Genomic DNA, 22763 nt, shown 5'->3' with positions numbered 1-22763 from the left:
TTAAATGATCAAACAAACTTTTATTGAGTGAGCCACAATGCTGGGGAGTTGCCGACGGTAACTGTGGGCACTGGCGATACAGTTATGAATCACACCAACAAAACAAGGCTTCAAGTTTTATGTTCAGACTTGACTGAAATAGCTTTTAAAATATAAACATGGCAAAGCCTCCTTAGCCTTGTGGGCCAATATCCAGTCTGTTTTTTCGCTCATTTCTTTGTCAGTTAAATACATGACACTGAACGTTAAAACTTCTGTGTCATCTCCGCACCAAATGTTCTATGTTTCCAGTGATGCAGTCCCGCTACCGTTTTGGCCACGCCCCCTTGCATCAGCCACGCCCCTGTCCATTGGCCCGCACTCCGCAGCTTGCCTGAGCAGTGTTCCGATAACGTTACAACTTTCGGAACGAAAACCTAGCTGCGCGTTCTATTCGATACAACTTTGGTTATGAAAAGCACTATGGGAGTGGCTGAAAGTAAGCATGATAGGCAGAGGCTGAAATTAAGATCAATCAAAACGGAATAAATAAAACATTCGGAATAAACAAAATGGACGTGTGTACAGTATACTCGTATTTAACTTTTTTTGCTTTTTTTTTATTTATTATTTTTTAAATATTTTTTAAATTATTTTTTAAATATTTTTTAATGCAAGACATGGTCTCACGGCAACAATCAAAATCGTTCTAGAATGTTACACCAGACTAAAATTCTGTAGCTCCGTTCACACAAGCTGCCTAAATTTCCCCATTCAAAACTGCAGGAAAGGGAAACGATCGCGTGAACAAAACTAGACACAGAAGTCTGGCTTCCTATGAAGTCAAGTACTGCATCAGAGATGCTCCTTCCAGTAACTTGCAACAAATCATAGTTCTACCCTCACTTCTCCGGTAAAAATAAAAATAAGCCTGATTAACATGTTAAGAAAAACTACCTCATCAAATATAAAGATTTATCAATAACAATATACGCTTTACTGCATAACACAAATCTGCCTTGAGAAGTGGAACTAGGCTACTCAAGGCATACCTCCCTCCCTCGCGTTAAATTATGGGCCTGTCCGAATCAGCACACTTACCTCTTATTGAGTATGCAACTTGTATACTCAGTAGTAGGCAAGTGGACCAATTCAACACACTTGCCTCCTATTGAGTATGCAACTTGTATACTCAGTAGTAAGCAAGTACGCCAATTTGGACATGGCTACGGTACCAATTTTAAAGCAGAGAACCAGTGCAATGTATCACTCCCTGCTCTGAGACTGGAAAGGGGCGTGGTGCGATTAAGCCCCGCCCCACCGCAGACCTGCCCTTTCGACACCACATTCATACCGAAGCCCTAACACAGACAGACCGTCTGAACGTGAGCTCACTTAGTGCAATTATACATAGGGTAGCTTCCAACCGACATTTTAATCTGTTCTGGGTCGCTGTGAACCCACCGATTACAGCCACATCGTTAACGCCTAAAGACAAAGCCGATCTACAAGACACTACAGGTGCTCATATAAAAGCATGCGAGCTAGCGGTTAGCAGTCTTAGCTAGCTGTGCTCACCTTGAGATCTGCAAAAAAAACACTGAACAAAACAAAAGAGGTACCCAAATACAAACGCCAAAGCCTGTACAGAGTGGTTTGGAGACGTACACACCGAGGTATGTTTTAAGATGCGGGTTTGTGCGCTGTAAAGGTGCTGCCGTACATTTACACTGACCAAACGAAAGCCTGTCCACGTCTCTAGGCCGCGCGGCATGGATCCCACTGTTCATACATGCGAGCGGCTTTTAAACAGCCCAACCGCTTCTCATCTCAAGCACCGTTTAAAGCACGTGCTGCTGTTGGGCATGGCTTAACAGCCCAGGGACTCCACTCCTTAACACACAATCCAGGGTCATGAGAGATGATAGTGTCCTACAGCTGGACTTCCTTCTTATTTTACAGAAGGTGGGAGCTGAGGCCATATTCAGAACTTTCTGCTGAAAGAAACACTTCGGGGGGGGGGGGGAATCTCAATTATCACAAGCCTCTACTTTAAAGAATCTTCCTTGCATTAAGGAAACACTGGGGGATTTACAATGTGAATGTACACTGCTTGTACACACTTTATACAGATTTTCACTGTATAAAATGACCAAACCGCAAAAAAAAAATTAGAGGTATTAAAAACTATTAAATTTTTAAAGGGATGTTTCCCCCGTTTCATTATTGATTAAGGGGGAAACGTTTCTGGGATAGTTAAATATTTCTTATATTTGAACTATTATGCAATGAAAATCAGTTCCCTTCAACAAGGATTTAAGTCATCTGGGCAAATAAATAACCATTGTACAGCAAATACTGCATTTCTGGTGTACGGGAGCAATAATAACCATCATGAATTTTGATGCTGTAAGGTTGTGGAAAATATGCATTTACATGCAAGAACACTTCAGAAAAGTGTTATAACAAGGAATAATAATTACAAGGATGTATCTTGAATCCTTCCTAAACTATTTCTTAGCACAGTCCTAAAAGGTAAAATAATTTTCCCTGGTTTAAGTATTTAAGTATTTGTAAGAATACTCTTATAATACAAGCACCAACCTTAATAGAAAACTTATGTGTAGGAACTACAAGTATTCAAGTGATTGTTTAAAGGGGAATATGTTAAATGGTCATTACAGGGTATGAAAAACTCTCTGTTCTCCAATAAGGTGCTTATAGTGTTACCTCACTTTGCTCAAGGCCTTGTCATAGAAACCGGTCAACATCAACACATGAAAGTGCTCAAGAAGCATCTCTCAATTTCAACCCCCAAGCATCTAGGATTCTTCGTATTTTTAAAAATAAAACAAACTTTTTCCTTTGGTATATCAATTCAACAACAGCAGTCCCTTACCAAAATATATTTAAAAGCAGTGTTCCACTATAAGCTTTTCAAACATCTCTTTTTTTATCCTGTTCAAATTATTTTTTCCCTGACAAAAAAAATGTAAATTAATTTGATAAAACCCTGTTTGATTATATAACACCACATCAACATTTGATTTCTGCATCGCAAAAATACATTCAAGATCATCAAAAATTTCATGGTTCACCAGTATGGCAGCAAAACGCTAACAAAATCTAAATTAAATAAATACTGAAGTACTGCACTTCTGGAATGACGGTAACGAATTTAGTGTGCAAAGTCGAGAAATGCCGCGATTGCATTTCTTCAGGATGATTAAGTTAACGAATGAAAGGCAAATTTCATGAGTTCAGACGTTACTTTCAACTTCAGTAGAATTCTGTCTCATGTTTCCCCTCAGTTAGATAACAAGTAGCACACCTAACCAGATCCATGGTTTATATACAGTCTAATAATAATAATAATAATAATATCTGGCCAGTGGAACGAAAATTGTTCATAATTTGCTCGTATATATATACACATTATATACTAGTGACCACTCATATTCTCTCTCACACACACACATACACACAGCTTACTGATTACAGAGTAAAACTGACAGAGGGAAAGCCTTGCTCTGAAAATCTGTTCATGATTTTCAAAGCCCCCTGTCAGATGGCCTCTATTTGCCGGAAGCTTCCAGAAAGAAGAGTTAGCTGGTAGCGGTAGCGTCTTGGTAGCGGCGGGGGGGGGCGTGGCGCGGCGGGGGCGTGGCCGGAGGGCGGGGCTCAGTTCTTCATGGCCTGCTCTTTCTCCGCCTTCTCCTTGGCCTTCTCCTTCTCCACCAGCTTCTCCTCCTTCTGCAGCATGACCATGATTTCCGCCACTTGGGTGGTGGAGATGTCGATGTCCTCCTTGTCGATCAGCTCGATCACCTGCCCGGCAGACACAACGCCACGCAGGGGCCTTAGACAGCGTCTCCGAATGAGACCTCGTCCAATCACAGCGAAGGAGCCCAGTGTATTCCTCACAGGGAACCAAACAACGGCCACATCTCTAGAACCCACCTCAGGTGAGCTCTGTGAGTATGAACAGTGTGGTATGGTTCCTCCTGATAAAGGTTAGTTCCTACAAGCCTTGCAGGGAGTTTTCACTCTAACCGATGTCACCTCTGCTTTGCGCTCTGAGCGTTTATGCCAGGGTCTACTGAAAATTGTTGTTGTTACAAATCTCCTGTAAATTGCGCCACATAAACAAAATTTTAATTCACTTCACGTGGCATTACCCACGATGCATCGGTGTCGGCCCGTACCTTAATGACGTCGTCTATGTCGATCTTGCCGTCCTTGTTGTCGTCCAGCGCGTCGGCGATGGCCAGAAGCTTTTGCTCGGGAATGTTCTGGATTTGGCGCATGACCGCGATCAGCTCGGTGATGCTGATCAGGTTCTCCCTAAAGGTGAAGTACATGCTGCGTACAGGAAGCCGTTACTCGGTTTGACAGGCAGTAAGATGGTGGCGAGGACAACTTGCCCGCAGGGGTCCGAGATAACAAGCTTGCAAAACTCTCCCCCGATTGGACACAGCTACAGAAAAACACTGTCTGATTGGACACTGTGGTCAAACTCTTTTCTGACTGGACACTCTTACTGGGAAAACGTATTTTCTCTGAATGGATATGCTTACAGAAAGGCTTTCTTCTGATTGGATACTGTGGTCAAGCACACCGCATTCAACAGCTAAAGATTTTGTTGAGCTGCTAATTAGCAGAGCCAAATCTGGGTTGAAATGGAAGCCTACAGGATGGTAGATCTCCAGGAGCAGGGTCGGGCAGCCCTGTGTTACACCATATGCTCTTACAGTGGCCAAACATGGATTGGTTAATGTTTGATTTAAAACCTCCACAATAATCATTCAAATGTAGTAAGGTTTCGTCTTTACAATTAACTGTAAAGGTAAATGAATGTAAATATTGAGTAAGCAGCTTTCAGGCTGTGATTTTAGACAAAGCAAAATCAGTAAGAATTAGTTTGTGCCTGTATCATATCATATGCTTATAAGACCATGAGTAATTAAGTAATCACCGTGTTCCTTACATCCTAATTAACAGGCCATGCCAGTAGTTCATAAATATTCAAATAAAAACAATTTATCTTTGCAATTAGCAGAGAAAATTTGCAGCACAGAAAGTTAGTCTGCGCACCAAAAATTAGGGTAGAAAAATGCATTTTCAACTTCTTACCGTGATTTGCCAGAGAATAATCTGTGAAATTTAGGCAAAATTTAGACTTTATGGAACAGAATGATGTTGCTTTTAGAGACTGGGACCCCGCCGCCCTGTTACCAATAAACCAAGGCTCAGTTCTGCACCACCATTTTACCATTTTAACACTGAACATCGAACATCAACACTGAACACTAAAGACAGTCAGCAGGCACTTCCCAGCATGCACCAGCAACAACAAGCCTGTTCTCTTCGTGCAGAGTTCTGAAACTCAACTCTGCAAGCCACCTCCAAGCTGAGGCCAAACTACCATAGATTAAACCACTCCCTGAACAGAGCAGCAGTCTGACGTGAGCGTAACCGCTCTTACCCAATGGGAGGGGTGGTTCCGCTGTCCATCTGCCCGTCCAGCACGGTCTTGTCCCTCTCCAGCTCGGTGATGATGTGGTCGATGCGCCCGATCATACGGTTGACCCTCTTGGCGAGGCGCTTGCTGGCTTTGGACTCCTGGACCGCCTCCTCCTGTCCCGCCTTGGACAGCTCCTTCTTGATCTCCTCCACGTCCTGCGAGCACCACCCCAGTTTAGCATGCTACACACACACACCCAGGTGCACAAACCTACAGGCACACTCATACACACGGTCCTGTCAAGGTGCTGCAGAAACACCAACCCAGGTATCTCTCACTCACGTGTACATACACACACGTACACCTACACACTCGCATGCACGCGCATGCACGCGCACGCACCTCGTTGTACTCGTTCACGTCGTCCTTCAGGTCCTCCAGCTCCTCCTTCTCCAAGGTCAGCAGCTTCTTCTGCTCCTTCAGTTTGGAGCAGGCGTCGCTCAGCATGTCAATCTCCTCCTTAGTGATCTCCTCCCCCTGGGGATGGAGAAAAAGCCACCGTTCAGGCCATCCACACACACAAGCCTCCATTCCACCGATCCATCCCAGCTGCAGGTATATCTGCAGCAATATCAGAGGTCATTCCCATTATCTGCTTCAGCTGAGGTCAGCTGGAGGTCGTTCTGACTCCAACAGAAAATTCTGTGTTCAGACTCAGATGATAGTTGGTTGGCCTTGCACCTGGGCAATATTACTGTTACTTCCACAAACCACTGTTCCCATTCCTACTCACATTTTATTCTGTATAAAAAGCCAAAAAATGCTTGCCACTTGCTAAATAGCCCTGTTCACATTTCACACTAGAAACAACGCCTTTCTAACAATGGGTACACTCGTTTGTCCATTTTAAGCTAGCAAACTCAGGAGCAACTGTGTCTGTCTCAAGCTAGAATGCCAACTAGCATCATTGTCCATCTTAAGTTAAAATCACAGATGCAGTTTTGAGGTCCTGATATCCCATGGGGCTCTGCTCATTGTCCTGGCAAACACAGGATCATAATATTGTGTTATTTGAGTCTGTAATGAAGGAAAACACAGAAAAGAATGTGATGTATAAGTTCTGTAATCATGCACATCACGTGCTGGCATGCTCGCAACAGACCATCTGAAAGCAGATCTGCATCTCACCTGAATACGGAGATAATTCTGCCATTTCTCAAACTGCTCAGCATGCAAGGAAACAAGCATTTAATAAGGATGGAAGTCAAGCGGTTAGTGACAAAGAGCCATGTCCGTTTAAACGAGCAAAGTATACACTAGAGGAAATTACGGAAGATCTGAAATCAGAACGTAAAATTAAATCAGTGAGCAGACACGATCAGATGGAAACTGATGTTCTCATCTTCAAAACTGAAAGTTTTAGGCTCAGGTTACCTTAATGCCCTCCAACACAGGGGCGGTGTCTCTCAGTGTCTCCGAGTGGATGGCCAGGTCCACGTTGACCAGGTCCTGTTCCGTGTCCATGGCAACCTGGCGCTTCTTCGCACTGACCACTGTGGCCTTCTGGTCCACCGCAGACTCCGCCCCTGTCTGTGAGAGCAGGAACACACCCCATGTCAAGTCCAACTCCAACAAAAAAAAAAGTTGTTAGTTGTTGATGTGCCAAGCACAACGTCCTCACACCCTCCTAACAATGTCCTCACGATGTCCTCACAACCCCCTTAGCAGGCTCCTCACCTGCAGCGCCTCCTGCAGCACCTCCTTGGCCCTCTCGGCGGCGTCAGCCAGCCTCTCCAGCTCTCGCTCCTGGTTCTCCTGCTGGATGGCGGCCTCCTCCTGCAGCGTGGTCTCCAGCTTGGTCTTATTGTCCACTGCAGAGAGCTCCAGCTCCGCCACCTTCACCTGCGCCTCCTTCGCCTGGGGGGAAGGGGGGGGGGGGGGGGGGAGAGAGAGAGAGAGAGAGAGAGAGTGACAGACAAAGAGAGAGTGTTAACTCCGGCTTTTACCAAGCGAGCTACCCAGCGGCAAAAACTTGATTTGTTTTGGCTGAAATATGTTAAGTGTGAATGAAACGTTCCAAGATTAAAGTCCCCTGTCCTTCAGGACAGGCCAGGAACAGCGACAGGAACATGGTTTACATCACCTGGCAGATTTACAAAAGCACTTTGAGCTTTTGATAACTACAAAACTACAGAATTAGCGCAAAGGTTCGGGTAAGTGCGGGGCCACGTAATGGTGAAGAGAGCGGCGGATACGTACCACGATCTCCGGCAGGGTCTGCAGCGTGGTCTTCAGCTGGTCTGCGGGGGACAGGGTGTCCGGTAGGAACATGGCTCGGGAGAGCAGCAGCAGAGAGGTGGGAATGTGCTGGTTCAGGTGCAGCTCCAGCCACTGGGGGGAGACAGAGAGCCTCAGACACAGACACACACAGCTGCATACTGGGGAGGGGGGGGCCCCTTTCCACACAATACTCCCCTGCATAACATTTCAGATATGATGCAATACCACTGCAAGGTAGCATCAGCTTTTTTCAAAAAATATTAAATAAAATAATCACCATAAGTTCTAGCTTTAACAAACACCATACGGCTTTATAGTGTTTTAACAGGAACACAAACAGGGGAAACCAGGTAAAAAGGTATTAAGGACATTGAGCCTGTGTGTGGAGGTCAGTGTTCACCTGTTTCAGCTGCTCCCGCAACCTTTCCTCAGTCACACCCAGAGAACGCATTCCGCGGACCCGACAGGCGGCCTGCACCTCCGTCACGTTCAGACTGTCCACACCTTCCTCTGCGATCAGCTGCGCGCGCACACACACACACACACACACAGTCAACATCCAATGTGCTACATGACATATATTTTCAGGTACCATGTGAATAGAATAGTACTGGGCCTAGGGCACACTTGGAAAGGTGTGGTGTCTAGGGCACACAGTACAGTGCAGGGACTAGAGCACACTGGGTGGGGACAAGATCACACCCACCCACCCCCCACCCTCCCTCCCTCCCTCCCTCTCGCTCCCTCTCCCCCTCCCTCTGGATGGGGCCCAGAGCACTCTGCAGAGCCTGACCTTGTCATCTGCGCGGATGGCTCTCAGCTTCATGATGAGCTGGAAGCGCAGGAAGTTGTTGGTCCCGATGGACTGCAGCTCCAGCAGCTTGCAGAGCGCCACCAGCTGCGGCCGCGTCAGGTTGTCCAGCGTCAGCTCGTCCTCGAACAGCTTGGAGAAGCGGATGATCTGCTCGTTACTGGGCCGCTCGCCCGAGTCCCGAATCTGAAGGGGGGGGGGGGGGGGCGGGGGGTAACGGAGACGCGTCTGAGAAACCCTCCACAAATTTACCTGCGATTACATTTACTTGGTCGGCACAAATCTCAGATAAAGAAGCAAAATATTTTCACAACACAAGCCTCGGGCTAAACCAAACGCAGTGGACAAGCTCACACAACACTCATCAGGACAGCGTTTACGATGTACTGAAACTCGGCAGCCGTTGAGGTGGACGGCACTGGAGGTAAACTGAGGTTAGCGGAAGAGCTGAGTGACATTCCAGAAGAGAATTACCACCCAATACAGCTGCTCTCTGCAGACACTGTAATTATCCTCTTGGAGCCCTGTCAAGCTGGACTACACTGAAGCACAGTGTCTGGCTGAGGTTTCTGAAGCGATCACCTTCGCTCACCTCCCAGGTACGGCTCTCAGAAGCTCACCTCCCTCACCCGGGCCACGCCCAAAGCTCGGCGGACTCAGGAGGAAGACTCTCGTAAAAGCGGAGCACCGAATTACCTTCTGGAAGAAGGTGGAGAACTCCTCGGTCACGTTGCCCTTGACGGCTTTGTTGCGCAGGGCGATCTCCTCCACCGTGTCCTGCAGGAACTTCGCCATCTCCAGCTTCACCCTCAGCTCCTTTTTCAACCGCTCCGCCTGCAACGGGCAGAGACAAAATAAGAGCCAGATAGAGACTGAACAGGGTTACACAGTCTAAACACAGCTACGCAGAGACAAAACAGAGTTACACAGAGATAGAACACAGCTACACAGAAACAAAATAGGGTTACACAGAACAGATGTACACAGAACAGAATCAGATTTCAGATTTAAACTGTTACCAAGCCAAATCTGAAATGTGTTCAAATCTGTATTATCTAAAATGTTCATCCAGCAACTCCCTTCAATGACTCTCTTCACCCACTAGAGGGTCCTGACCCGCTGATATTTACTGCATGCAGCTGGTACCTTTTTGGACTGAGTCTCAAAGGTGGAGGGCAGCATATTTGGGAAGAGCTTCAGCGCCACAGGAAGCAGGAACTCCATGAAGGGCACGATGATGAAGACCAGGAAGGGCAGCAAGCGGAACACGTCCGCGCACGTCCTCAGGAACTGCAGGGGAAACGGGGGGAAACCGCAGGGTCATGCGGTGAAACCAGCCACTCAGGTTAACCACAAGGGGGTGCTGTTGCATCAGTCGTACACCATTGCTGAGCAATTCAGCCAAGTGAGAACGAGTCTTTGGTTTAGTCCGGGTGTTAAGGAAAGGGCCTTAAGCGCGACTGTGACCGTTGCCGTGACGACGCACGCAGGGGGGCGGGCTCACCTGTCTCCGCTCGCGCCGGGACAGGGCGTGGCCGTGGAGGACCCTCCAGAGCATGCGCCCGGCGATGGTGGTGTCGATCCACAGCAGGCGGAAGCCGTGGTAGTAGTGGCGGATCTCGTCGGCGACGCGCTGGCCGATGGTCCGTCGGGCGAGCGTGGCGTCCACCACGGGGCTGTACACCGGCCCCCCCTCCTCCAGCTTCTTGTTCTTCTCCTTCAGGGACAGGAGCGACTTCTCCACCTTCGAGTCGTCCCGCAGCCGGCCGGTGCTGTGCCACCACCGGACGGGTGGCGCGCCCGCGGGCATGCCCCCCGCCACGCCCCCCGCCACGCCCCGACACCCGGGGGGCGTGACCGCCACGCCGCTGTACAGTCTGTGTGACCCGGAGGCCCAGCGCGTGCGGCCATGTTTGTCTTTAGCGTACGCGGACGGACTGAAGGACAGCACAGAGACGTAGCTGCATCCACTGAGCTCTACGGACCTGAGGCAGAACAGCATAGACCTCCGTTACACCACAGACCTCCATTACAGCACAGACCTCCGTTATACCACAGACCTCCATTACACCACAGACCTCCATTACAGCACAAACCACCTGGTCTAAAATAGACCAGGGCCCTGTTTCACAAAGCAGGGTTACTGAGTTAGCTGGATAACCGCACCGAGATAAAACCCACAACCCTCACAGATCTGGAACATGGACTGGAATTTTTTTTTTTTTTTTTTTTTTTTTTTTTTTAAACACCCAGCTGTTCCGGGTTTTACACAGCCATTACCCAGCTAACTCAATAATCCCGCTTCGTGAAGTACCCCTTAATGACCACCAAGTCAAAACTGCTGTCCACAAACAAAAAAAAACAAGAAAAAGGATAACCTACAATCAAATACAATTAAATTAAAAAAACAAAACAAAAATGTCTGCCATAATTCCTGGTCCCTGTCACCACGTCTGCGTGCATCAGGATTGAGTGGCTGGTGTTGTGGCTGTGGTGGAGTGCGAGGAGCTTACTGCTTACCTTTGGCTTGAGAGTCTGAGGGCTATGCAGCTGAAACAGACCCCATCCTGCGCTTTCCCTGAGAAGGAAAAGGGGGGGGGGGGGTCACTGTACTGAGCCTGACATCATCATAACGGAGGGGCACACAATCTTAAGGCAAAACCCTTCTGCACATTCACCAACATCTCAAAACAGAACGCACATCGGATGTGGCGCACTGCAACGTTGCTTTTTAAAGTCACTCAGCAGAACCTTGTAACAGATTCCAAATCAAAGTTTCAGTTTCCAAATCTAAATATTTTGTCAACAACTGTGGCTTCCTCTCTATGCATCCACGCCAGTGTCAGGTAAACGAAAAAAGATTTTTGGGTGAGCCCGTATGTCGGGACAGCGAGGTGACGTGCCAGCGTTACCGTAGCGACAGCAATCAAACAGAGCCCGGGGATTACATAGAAACCCGGGAAGTCCCATGACGACCGCGGCACCATTGTGGAAACCCTGACTAAAATGCAACCACTGCTTTATGAAACACGGCCACTGGAAGCCCTGTTAAGCCACATCATTTCAAGCCATAACATGCAATGTAGATGATCTCTACCAGTTCTCCCTTATTTCATATTTTTTAAGAACTACAGTGTAAAAGCACTGACCACACCTTTTCTCAGGTGGTTACACAAGAGAGTTTACACAGGAAAAATACACTCCCTTTCACATTACACAACGGAATGCAGAAATCATAAATCACCATTTCACTTAATTTAGAAACGCGAATGACACCTTTTACGCAGCAGTAAGAATGATGGCACTCATATTTCAAGTTGCAACACGTATAATGTCTTTTTAACAGCTACACACTCATTTAAAATAAGAACGTAGGATCCTCAAATCCTCACATCTCAGAGGCAGCATGGTTTCCTCCAAACATTAATTATTAAAATCACTTTATTCCCAATGAACACAAGGTAGCCTAACCCCCCCCCCCCCTCTGTCCCCCACACACATATCTCTCCTAGATACACACACATTAACCTGCCCCCCCCCTCCACCCCCACAGGCCACACTGGCAAAAACACTTCAGAATCACCGCGATTAGGCACTTTCGCACTTTGGACGTTAACCCCTGCGACAGCACGTGAACGTGCCACCCGCATGCACGCATGCCCTCTGCCCCGCAGGTCCTGTGAGCAGGCCGTGCAGGGGATTGGCTGCACAAGGAAGTCGGAGAGCACCATCCCGAAAGGGGATTGTAGCAGCCAATAATGTAATAACTGCCAATAACGTAATAACTGCCAATAACGTAATAATTTTCCCGTTCTTAATGTAATAAAAGCCGATAATGTAATAACTGACCAATAATGTAATAAAATTTCTGAACCAATAACGTAATAACTTTTTGCACATAATGTAATAAGTTATTAGATTATTGATTGGTTATTACATTATTAGCTGGGTTAATAAAAATCATTAAAAATGTAATAATAGGAGCCGATAATGTAATAATATACTTGTATCACTATGTATAAGTTTTATTTATTATCAAGTGTCAGACTTCCATAACACTTAGGCCCTTACTGTTGCTTCTTTCAAATAGCTGCTCAAAAACCAGGCCAATCCTGACCCCTGAATCTTAGTCCTAACTCTGAGAAAACACACACACACACACACCTACTCTCTCTCTCTCTCTAGGAATTAATTGTTTGTGTAACTTGATGGTTGGACTTATCTCCAGCCCTGCCTTATACTCCTTTGCCATTTGAGTACCAAATTAAGTGGGAGCACGCATGTTTGCAAACACAGACAATTACTCTTATGTTGTATAATATGAAATCTATACCTCTTTGAAGATGCTGTGTTCTCAAATAAAAAAGACCACCACTTCTTTCCATGAAAAATATAATCTTTAATCAAGTGTATTTAAATAACTTCTTCTTCACTATTATCCCTTGTGCTCAACTTTCAACCTCTTAATGCAAAATTCTAAACTGTAAAATATAGTATATAACATGACCTACAAAGATAACTTTGGTAACACATCTTTCAGTTTTATCATAATAATAAAGGATGGTTTACCGTCCCTTTTTTTAAAGAACTAAACATTCTCTTGATACATATTACATTTACAGTATCTATACCATTGGTCCCAGCATCATGTTTTGTCTCAGAAAACAATATGTATCATTTTATCAACAGAACTACTTTGTTAAATATTTTTTGCCCAAACTAATATAAAAGTAGTACTGATAATTATTTTAAAAACATGTCTTTTGCACACCAAATTAGGAAGTATCGATAAGAGTACCGATAAGTATTGGTATTGATAAGCAGTATCAATAGTGGTATTGGTATTGATAAAATCCGAACCATGCCCATCCCTAGTTGTAGAAACTAACTAACTCACGAACAGGTGCAGTTTTCTTATGACATGGCTTGCCATTGTGTCCCTTTCTCTCTTGTTTTAAGCACTTCTTTCATGGTGACTAGACTTGACTTGCTTGAGTCTAAACACAGTGACATGGGACTTGCTTGAGACTTGAAGGTTAAGACTTGAGACTTGCTTGTGACTTGCACAAGTGTGACTTACTCCCACCTCTGCCTCTCTGTCAGGTGAAAAGAAGCAGTTGGCGACTCTACATGTATCAGAGGCATGTGGTAGTCTACACCCTCCCCAGACCAACAGAGGATAGCGCATCGACTAGGACCGTGATACACACAGAGAATTGGTATAACGACTAAAATTGGAGAAAATGGCAAAAATAAAAAAGAATGAACTATAGATATCATTTGCTTCGGTTTTAGACTCTTTGTTGAGCTTGTCAAGACTGTATTCAAATAGCCAGGGATTTCAATAGGGCAAGGATTCTGATTTGGTAATACATTTTCATGTAACCTTTCAGGAGTCAGGTTTGGTATATATACATAGAGAGAGAGATAGTGCTGAATAGCTATAATAGTGTGGTTGAAACAGTTTGGTTGAAAAAGTTATTTAAATACATTTAATTAAAGATGACATTTTTCATGAAAATAAATGGTGGTCTTTGTATTCGTGGACAAAGCATCTTCAAAGAGGTATAGATTTCATATTATATTGTTTGCAAACATATGTGCTCGCACTTCATTTGGTACTCAAATGGTTAAGGAGTAGAAGGCAGGGCTGGAGATAAGTCTAACCAAGCACCACAAACAAATAAATAGTCATAATTCCTAGAGAGAGAGTAGGTGTGTGTGTGTGCGTGCGTGCGCACGCGTGTGGTCAGGTTTTTGAGCAGCTATTTGAAAGAGGAAGCAAGGGTAAGTGTCATAGAAGTGTGACACTTTATAGCCAATAAATAAAACTTAAAGCGATATAAGTATATTATTACATTATCGGCTCCTGTTATTACATTTTTTATGATTTATTTAAAAACCCAGCTAATAATGTAATACCCAGCCAATAATGTAATAACTTATTACATTATATGCAAAAAGTTATTACGTTATTGGTTCAGAAAATGTATTACATTATTGGTCAGTTATTACATTATCGGCTTTTATTACATTAAGAACGGAAAAATTATTACGTTATTGGCAGTTATTACGTTATTGGCAGTTATTACATTATTGGCTGCTACAGGGATTGGCTGAGGAACTGCAGGAGGAAGAAACAGGAGACGTGGCTTTAACGGTGAGGGTGAATCTGCGGTTACCTTTCCTCAGTTGTAACGTGGCTGTGCCAGTTTCACATGCCCGGGCACCGTCCTCAGACCTGCCCATTTCATGTCAGGGCATGGTGTCCATTCCAATCATGCCAAGCCACCACTCAGTACAGACTGGTCACACAGACACACTGTCTTAGGCCACAGAGGACAGAGGTCATACAAGTATCTCCAGTATACTGCTCAGGGTCCCAAGTGTCAAACCGATACACTGTTCAAGGTCATAGTACAATTCTACACAGTGTGAACCCCGAATCCCCATCCCAAGGGCTATCAAATTAAGTTTCTCTTTTTCAGTGCTTAATGTCATTTTATGATTGAATTTTATTCCTCTGGGTTTAAAAATATCGCTCATCCTTAAGTTTCCAAATTAATTTTATGAGATTTCTTATTGACTTACAGAAATTAATAAATGGGTAGTGATCAAATTGAGTAAGTTCATCAATAGAATTTTAAGCATCTTCCACCTGGGAAAAGCAGAGATGATCCAGAGCAGTGGAAGCCATCCCTGTTCCCGGAGATCTACCGTCCTGTAGGTTTTCACTGCAACCCTAACAAAGCACCCCTCACTCAACAGCTAAAGCAGCTCTGCCCTGCCCTGTTCCTGGAAATCTACCGACCAGTAGGTTTTCATTTCAAACGTAAGGAAGCACATCTCATTCTACAGCTAGAGCAGGGCTGCCCAACGCTGTTCCTGGAGATATAGGCTACCATCTAGCTATTGGATGAGGTGTGCTTTGTTAGGGTTTGGATGAAAACCTACAGGAAGGTAGATCTCCAGGAACAGGGCAGGGCAGCACTGCTCTAGCTGTTGAATGAGGTGTGCTATGTTTGGGAGGGGGGGGGGGGGGGGGAGTACAGGAAAGCTGATCTCCAGGAACAGCCCTGCTCAAGCTGTTGAATGAGGAGTGCTTTGTTTGGGGTGGAGCGAAAACCTACAGGACGGTAGATCTCCAGGAACTGGGTGGGGCAGCCCTGCTCTAGCTGTTGCATGAGGTGTGCTTCCTTAGGGGTGGAGTACAGAAAGGTAAATCTCCAGGAACAGGGTTGGTCACCGCTGATCCAGAGGTTCCTGCTGCAGGTCCTCCTCCCACGTGATGGCCCCTCTGTCCGTCAACTCTGGGCCTCGGCTAGATGCCTGCTAGGACTCCACCAAGCCCTAATCTGTCTCAGTATCCCCCAGAAGCCTTCAAGGAAAGCATAATGCTCTAATCCAGTCGTACGGACGCTTGTCCTTGGAGAACCACAAAGTGTGCAGATTATCAGACGCTCAGGCCTCAATAGGCCAGGCTTCCAGGACTGAACTGATAAATTATAACACCAACCAATGACCTCGCCTCACATGGTTATCTGGGTCTGCACCGGTGTCTGAATTTAAGGTGAAAGCAAAAATAAAAACAAACCCCCTGCTGCCGTCCGAGGTCAACAGTGAACGCCAAATCCCTCCCAGTCTCCCCAACAGCCTCATGGGTAACAGGGCTTTTAGGACACCAGCAGCCCCACTTGTGCATAACAGTCAAAACAGTCCACCTATTTAAAAAACAAATTAAAAGCTAGAAGGTTCTCCATGGATCGGACTGTAACCTGGCATTTTTACGTGGAAAACTGGGATTAGCGCGGCAATGTAGTAGAACAGGTAAGCAGCGGGTCTTGTAACCTAAAGGTCATAGGTTCAATTCCCAGGTAGGAATTCCCACTGCCATTGTATCCTTGTGCAAGGTACTTAACTTGCATTGCTTCAGTATATATCCAGCAGTATAAGTAGATGCTATTTAAATGCTATGTTAAAAATAAAGAGTTCTTTAAGTCGCTCAGGATAAGAGCATCTGCTTAATGCCTTTAATGTAATGAATTAGTCGGGAGCACAAATTCATAGAAGAGCATCCGAGACAAACCAGACCAAAGCACCAATACACTCCAGAAGTAGAACTGCTTCCTGAATGACATTCCACTTGAGTCCTATTGCCCAGTGTGCTTCCTGTTATTTTAGCAGACCTACTGCACCAAGAAATAGCCCTAAGTAGCTAAAATTATCATCATAAACTCATTCATTTTCCAGCTCTGAAACACTGCACAGCTTCCTTATGTGTACCTGTGAGTGCGCATGTTCAGCTTCAGACAAGCCAATACACAGAGCCTTTGGAGAGACAACCAATCACTCCCCACCGGAGGATTGTGGGATTGAAACAGGTGAGATATAGGCCTACATCTTTCCCTTTAAATGGATCCTTACTTCAAAAACTGAATTATTTTCACCGAATTCAAATAATTCCCACCTATTGGCAGCCAGTTCATTTTCACTGGTACCTCAAAAGTGTGAGCAATCCTTTCCTCATTGCAACACAACAGAGAATTTCAGGTCATTTTCATCATTTTGAGAAACAAATTTAATTGTGCAAAACCCATTTCATCATTAAAGGCACAGTGCTTGTATCAAAAAAGAAAAGTACAACAACGAGCCAACAAACCAACAATGACCTGCTGTGCCATCTCCCTGGGATTAACTCTAAACTAATCCACAGCATGATCTGATAGCAGGGCATCTCACCACCTGGAGACATGATCTTTGACTGTGTTTGTGCAAATACTGGCTGGTTTCTGGGAGCACAGAAATAGACTGCTACAGTACATAAATAGAACAAAAACAGAAAAACAATTAATAAAGAGCACAGGCTGACGCTTACCACAGACTACTTGTAATTCTGCACTCGATATAAGCAAAAATATAACGTACAGAGCCTGAGAGAGAGAAAAAAAAAAGAAGGTTTATACGTTTCATTTCTGCTTCCTCCATTTTGAGCGAGTGCAGAGTCACTGCAAGGAAAGCCGCAGCCAGCGAGGCCCAATATCAGCTGGGCCGGTGTCCTCAGACAACCTCTCCAAGAGCCGAGTATTCACCCTACAGCTCGTGCGTCACAGAATACAGCCAGGAATCTGTGCATCGTGACAGTGTCGTACCCAGTGGTCACGTTCATTCATAAAAACTGTCCGTTATTCCTTATAAAGCTCCGATTTCCACCCTCCATGCAATGAGGGGAAATATCATTACAACACCGTCAAAAAACATGATGGAATTCATTTTCTGCACCTTGCCTTGTTCTATGTTTCCCTGAGAGAGGTACTGAAAGGACAACAGAGCGTTTTGAGCGACGTCATTTTTTATATGGAGGAGAGGGATTTATACAGCCACAGAGCAGGCCGGTGGCATCTAAATACTGAAAGACGCCAACGCAGTTTACAGCCTAGGCCCACATCCAACACAGAGTACCCCCAGCTCCCAAGACTGTCCAATCTGAACACAGAGAGACTAACCACACCCCCTAGGCCTGTCCAATCCAAGGGCTAACTGAGAGAAAGCATCAGCAGTGCAGACTCGTCCTATCTGAAAAATAAGAACACCATCAAACACATTCAAGGCATACCTGGATGGGTGCAGCTTAAACTCAATGAAAACCTACATTGCAGAAACACAGGCCCACACAACCCTATTCATTCAGAAAGCACACAAAATGGAGAAGATTCTGATGCGTGGGCAAAGTCTGCTTTTATTAGATATAACCTGCAACAGTGCTGTTGGGAAAGCAATAATTTCAATGTACAGCAAGTGTGGCAAAGTAAAGACAGTGTCATCCGTCCTATTGATAATTTAGGAGAGGGTGCTGGAAATGGAACAAAGACCATCTAGAAGCATTTACAGTAATGTAATACAATGACACTGGTGCTAGCATGCTCAGTGTCACTACCAATTGTAGTGGACTGAAAACACACAAAAAACAGTTATGTTCCATGCCCAATTCTTATTTCCTTTGACACGTATCTTTTGCAAAATATAATTATAAAGAGCTGATATATTGGAACGGGATTGGAAGCACCCCCTTTGCACACAGAGGTCTGAAACTGATTTTATGTCCAACAACGCAATCCGAGTAAGTCAGAAGACAGTCTTTTCGTTATGAATTGTGCACTATTTGGATCGATATTGTTACAATATCTAATAGCACGGTCTGAGGCACTTCATGGTTGATACGCAAGTACAAAGGCACCGGTGTAGTTACGGGAACTATGACGTCACGCCAGGGTTCTCGCATTCGCTCTGTTCATCTAAAATGAAGGCTCGGCATGACTCAAACATTTATTTTAAGCGTAGCTATGATACTTTACAGATGTGGAAAAGACTCGTGTGAAAGACGAGCAACAAAAACCAGGATTCAGACACGATACCACAACTTTCCAGAAGCTCTTGTTACATCAAAATGTTGGCTAGCGAGCTAACGTAACACGCGTGTGGTGCCGACATAATGGTTGGTTACCGTCTAGCTCGCTAAACATGAAAAACACACGTCTGCCTGTACATGCCCCAGCTGGTTGGTTAGCGGTAGGCTAGCTGCCCTAGTTCGCACCGAAAACATGTGAGTGACCCCACTTCATAAACAGATTTTGGGATGTCAGCATGAAACTTAAATAGAATCGAGTTTTGTCCATCTACACAGCACCATAAAAACAATCATTCAAATTACATTACTAATGTTGTCCCATCTGTTTAAAAAAAATCACCGGCACGAAACAGGTAACTTAACACTAGCTAGCTATCGTTACCTAGCCATCAGCACTTCACTCGCCGGCCGGTCGGCAGTCACGAAGTGCCGTCGTACAGTCACTATTAACTTGGGCACTTTAGGCACTAACTTAGCTTTAACGTTATTTTGCTGGTTGGTAGGTTTGACTAGTATGCTATCAGGTGCATGCATATGTTTGTCCGTTATTAAAGTGCGTAGTCTAACGTTGCTGCCAACGGGCTCGCCAGCAAGTTCACACGGCAGCGCGAAGGTCAAACAATATTCGCTATGGGCAACAGGCTAGTATAACGAACTAGATAACCAAACCAATTTGTGGTCAGCACACTAGCTAAACACGCATGTTTATGATGGATGATTTTAATAGCAAAGTCATTCCGCAAGTCAACCGTCGCACTTACACAGTTGCAAGAGAAGGTAACATGAGGCCAACTTTGTTTCAGTATCGATATAGTACCAGCAGTAAAGGCTTTGTCCACAGCTAGCAATTAGATCTAACAATTTAACAGCAGGCATCACTAGTCAGCATAAACGTAATTATAACGTTAAAACGTTAAGGTTAGCCACATAATATATTTATTTAACAGCAATAGCAGGCTCTTACCGTGTTAAATATCTAGACAGTTAACTGTTGGTTAACTAGTCAAACACCGCGAATTAACTGGCAAATTTACCATCGTGCTTGCTAATGTGAAATAAAAAACAACCAACCTACCTTTTCGAAAATCCTTGTTTAACGACCGGGATGTTTTAATCAATGGATACCGCGATCTCGTAAACAGGATTAACGCCATTCTGAATTTGTCAGGGTTTAAAATCTGTGCGGCCAGCAGTTAGTTGACTTGGCTAAAATCAGTCAAACAATAAAAAGAACAGCCAGGGCCGGTTTAATGTGACTGTGGCTAATTAGAAAGCTAGTGATTGAAGTTCTTGCTCCATGTCCTATCGCCGGTGGTGGCGTTGATGCGCTCCCTGCTAACCCTGCGCTCGTTTCCGCCTTCCTCGCTGGACAGATTTCAAAACAGGGCAGCGAGCTCATAAAAGCGGCCCTGTCCCTGTCGCTGCATTTTCAACCAACGATCAGACCATGAACGGCTCATCATCTGGCCCCTAATTAATCTCAAAGGTGGGGATCAAATAAGAATCTGAAAAGAAAATGATTGCGAGACGCCCGCTAGCGCGACAGTAGTTTCATTTAGCTTAACGGATTTTCTATGTATGGCAACCTCGCACTAATAATTAGGACGGCGAAACTGACTAATCTAAAACCATCGGAGATTAGCGCAGTGTTAACGCAGAGCTAAGCAACTACTGTCGGTGAACATTGAGCCGTCAAACCACCGACATTCAGCTGAAACTAATGGTCCTTATGTGTGTCGTGGAAATGGAGGGTGTCGCGGGCATGTAAGGTTTCTGTCCTCAAATGCACCCAGATGAGCGCCTTGCAGACCCGCCTCCTCACCCTAGATGCTAACACATTATTGGTACTCGATTCGGTTACAGTCTGAAAGCAATTGGTTTATCATTTCTGCAGTTTGCTATAGTTGATGCTCATATGCTGCTCACTGTGAAATTTCTATGGTTTTAAGAAAGGATTATTACTTCTATGCGCTTGTTTATTTCCAGGTAAGTAGGAAGTCTAACTCTACGACGAACCCCTCTTCCCTGAAATTAAAAGCAAGTTCTTCTGGCTAAAAAGGGAAAGATTTATTTATTTTTTTTGCAAATTTGTTTAAGATAGGGCTTTTCAAACTCAGAGGAACCGTTTGTATGCTGTTTTTTGTTTAAACTACAATTGCAACCACACTTACTTGCTGTTTAGAATTTACACAATATGTGAATTATGTATGCTATAAAGAATTAATGTCCCATATTCACATCTCATAGTGGTTAATCAGTAAAACCAGCTGATTTTGTGTTGTATGCTAAATGACAAATGATTCCCTCTAATAACTTTTTTTTTTTTGTCAAATCGGTGAATCATAGGTGATAGGTGAAATCAGATTGCATAAAAATCAGTGGAATAAAAATAGCTGAAAGTGTCAGTGAAACGAAGTGATATACAGTATGGAAAATGAATTGCTGAACTGCAGTGTTAATAGAGAAAAAAAAAAAAATTGAACACAACCTGCAGAGCCGTGAAACTAATGTCCAGGCCAAACGTTATGGCCAGTTGGTTTTAACCCAGAACATTCACTGCATTTTCACAGCGATTTGGGCAACGGCAGCATTCTGTGGTTGAGTCTTGTGGCGAACGAGGACGGGAACGGGTTGGGACGCAGTACGGCCGTTCCGAAACGGACAACGAAAGCCTCCGTCACTCCCACCCCCTGTAGATGAAGAGGGGCGTCCTTTTCCCTTCGAAAGTCAAGAGCCTCTCAGCTCCCTCTTCCCAAATCACCACATCTCCTCCTTGGTCCTTCATTAAGTGCAGCAGCAAAGCAAAAATAATTGCAGTTGCACCCAGATTTCATACCTTTTTTTGTTGTTGTATACTTTCCATTTTCACTTAAAACGATGGCGAAAACGTTCAGCTTGCATTTCTGTCATGTAGGTGTTCACATTGACTCCTTACCTCTGATTGGTGCAAAGGAAGATGATCAATTATAGACACAACGATGAAGAGCTAGGAGGTGTGAGTCTAAACCAAGAGTATCTGATCTTAACCAAAAATAACCAGTTTGGGTGCAGGGTCTTCTTGCCCAGTACGAAAACACCCCATTCAAATCACCTGCACCCACACCGACCCACGTCAGGTAAGACTAGACACCCCTGTGTGTGATGGAATGATTATGATATCCTGTATCACCCTTTTGGTGTTAAGAGGGTTTGAAATATAGGTTAACAAATGAAACAAACAAAATCAATGGCTGCAAATATCTTCACAAAAATAATGGTGTCCAACAACTCCTGCATACCATGTAAAGACATTATGTTTGTAAAAGGTTCAATTCATGGGAGGCAGTGTACAATCTTGTAAATCTTTTTTTTGTTCTTTCCTAGATCTCTTTCATGAGCTCATTAATTCAGGACTGCGTAAACCTCAACTTTGCCTTGAGCAGAGCCATTTTTATTCATGATTTCAAACACAAAACTAGTGCTAGAATTTGTTATTCAGACCTAAAATCCAAGGATTGAGACACAATAATGACGTATAACTGTTCCCGGTAGTCAGGTTAACATGTAGTGAAAAAATCTGCTTGCAGTTCGCAGTAACTGAAAAAGGTATAAAAATGTGAAGTTCAGAAAAGGCCCATCTAAACGTACGGAGACAGCAAGCGAGGAAGTGGAGCAGATTAATCCAGAATTTCACCCGACTGCTTTTATTTTGGTTTAAAGATTTTAACACTCAACTTTGGGGCACACTGCGTCTCACAGATCTTAATAAATACTATCATCGCTATTGCTACTGGTTAATGTGTACCTTTGCTTCCTGGTTTAAGCTGACTGGACTACACGCCATA

The 22763-nt window shown here is 44.6% G+C and overlaps 1 protein-coding gene and 1 long non-coding RNA gene across 6 annotated transcripts; one reads left to right on the top strand and one right to left on the bottom strand.

The window, feature by feature from the left end:
- On the bottom strand, window positions 1–20750 carry letm1 (leucine zipper-EF-hand containing transmembrane protein 1). 5 transcript variants are annotated; one of them, XM_035416454.1, is made up of 16 exons: window positions 14644–14661; window positions 12139–12274; window positions 11055–11112; window positions 10039–10519; window positions 9681–9824; window positions 9231–9368; window positions 8517–8720; window positions 8124–8243; window positions 7703–7834; window positions 7181–7360; window positions 6878–7033; window positions 5846–5980; window positions 5465–5658; window positions 5113–5133; window positions 4185–4323; window positions 1–3807 (listed from the first exon to the last, which is right to left on the bottom strand). In XM_035416454.1, exons 2-16 carry the CDS (start codon window positions 12263–12265, stop codon window positions 3661–3663), a joined length of 2376 nt encoding a protein of 791 aa, XP_035272345.1. In that variant the 5' UTR covers window positions 12266–12274; window positions 14644–14661; the 3' UTR covers window positions 1–3660. The 5 variants fall into 5 exon arrangements, with proteins under 5 accessions (XP_035272345.1, XP_035272347.1, XP_035272344.1 ...); XM_035416456.1 differs by lacking the exons at window positions 12139–12274; window positions 14644–14661 and adding an exon at window positions 20015–20750 and having other exon boundaries at window positions 4185–4341; XM_035416453.1 differs by lacking the exon at window positions 14644–14661 and having other exon boundaries at window positions 4185–4341; window positions 12139–12280.
- Window positions 20291–22704, top strand: LOC118226686. Its single transcript, XR_004765083.1, has 2 exons — window positions 20291–20425; window positions 21510–22704. It is a non-coding gene; the product is annotated as an uncharacterized LOC118226686 (long non-coding RNA).
- Window positions 22705–22763: the final 59 nt, after the last annotated feature.

This window comes from Anguilla anguilla, chromosome 5 (genome assembly GCF_013347855.1).
Source record: "Anguilla anguilla isolate fAngAng1 chromosome 5, fAngAng1.pri, whole genome shotgun sequence".
In the NCBI taxonomy this organism is placed as follows: Eukaryota; Metazoa; Chordata; class Actinopteri; order Anguilliformes; family Anguillidae; genus Anguilla; species Anguilla anguilla.
This window is presented reverse-complemented; position numbering and strand designations above follow the sequence as displayed.

Excerpts from the sequence above, each read along its gene's own strand:
- letm1 (XM_035416453.1), bottom strand. The coding sequence starts at position 12,265 with ATGGTGCTCTCCGACTTCCTTGTGCAGCCAATCCCCTGCACGGCCTGC. Across the intron at positions 10,520-11,054 it reads CTCAGACTCTCAAGCCAAAG|GTCCGTAGAGCTCAGTGGAT; the intron begins GTAAGCAGTAAG and ends GTTCTGCCTCAG. Across the intron at positions 4,342-5,112 it reads TTATTCTCTGGCAAATCACG|CATGTACTTCACCTTTAGGG; the intron begins GTAAGAAGTTGA and ends TCCTGTACGCAG.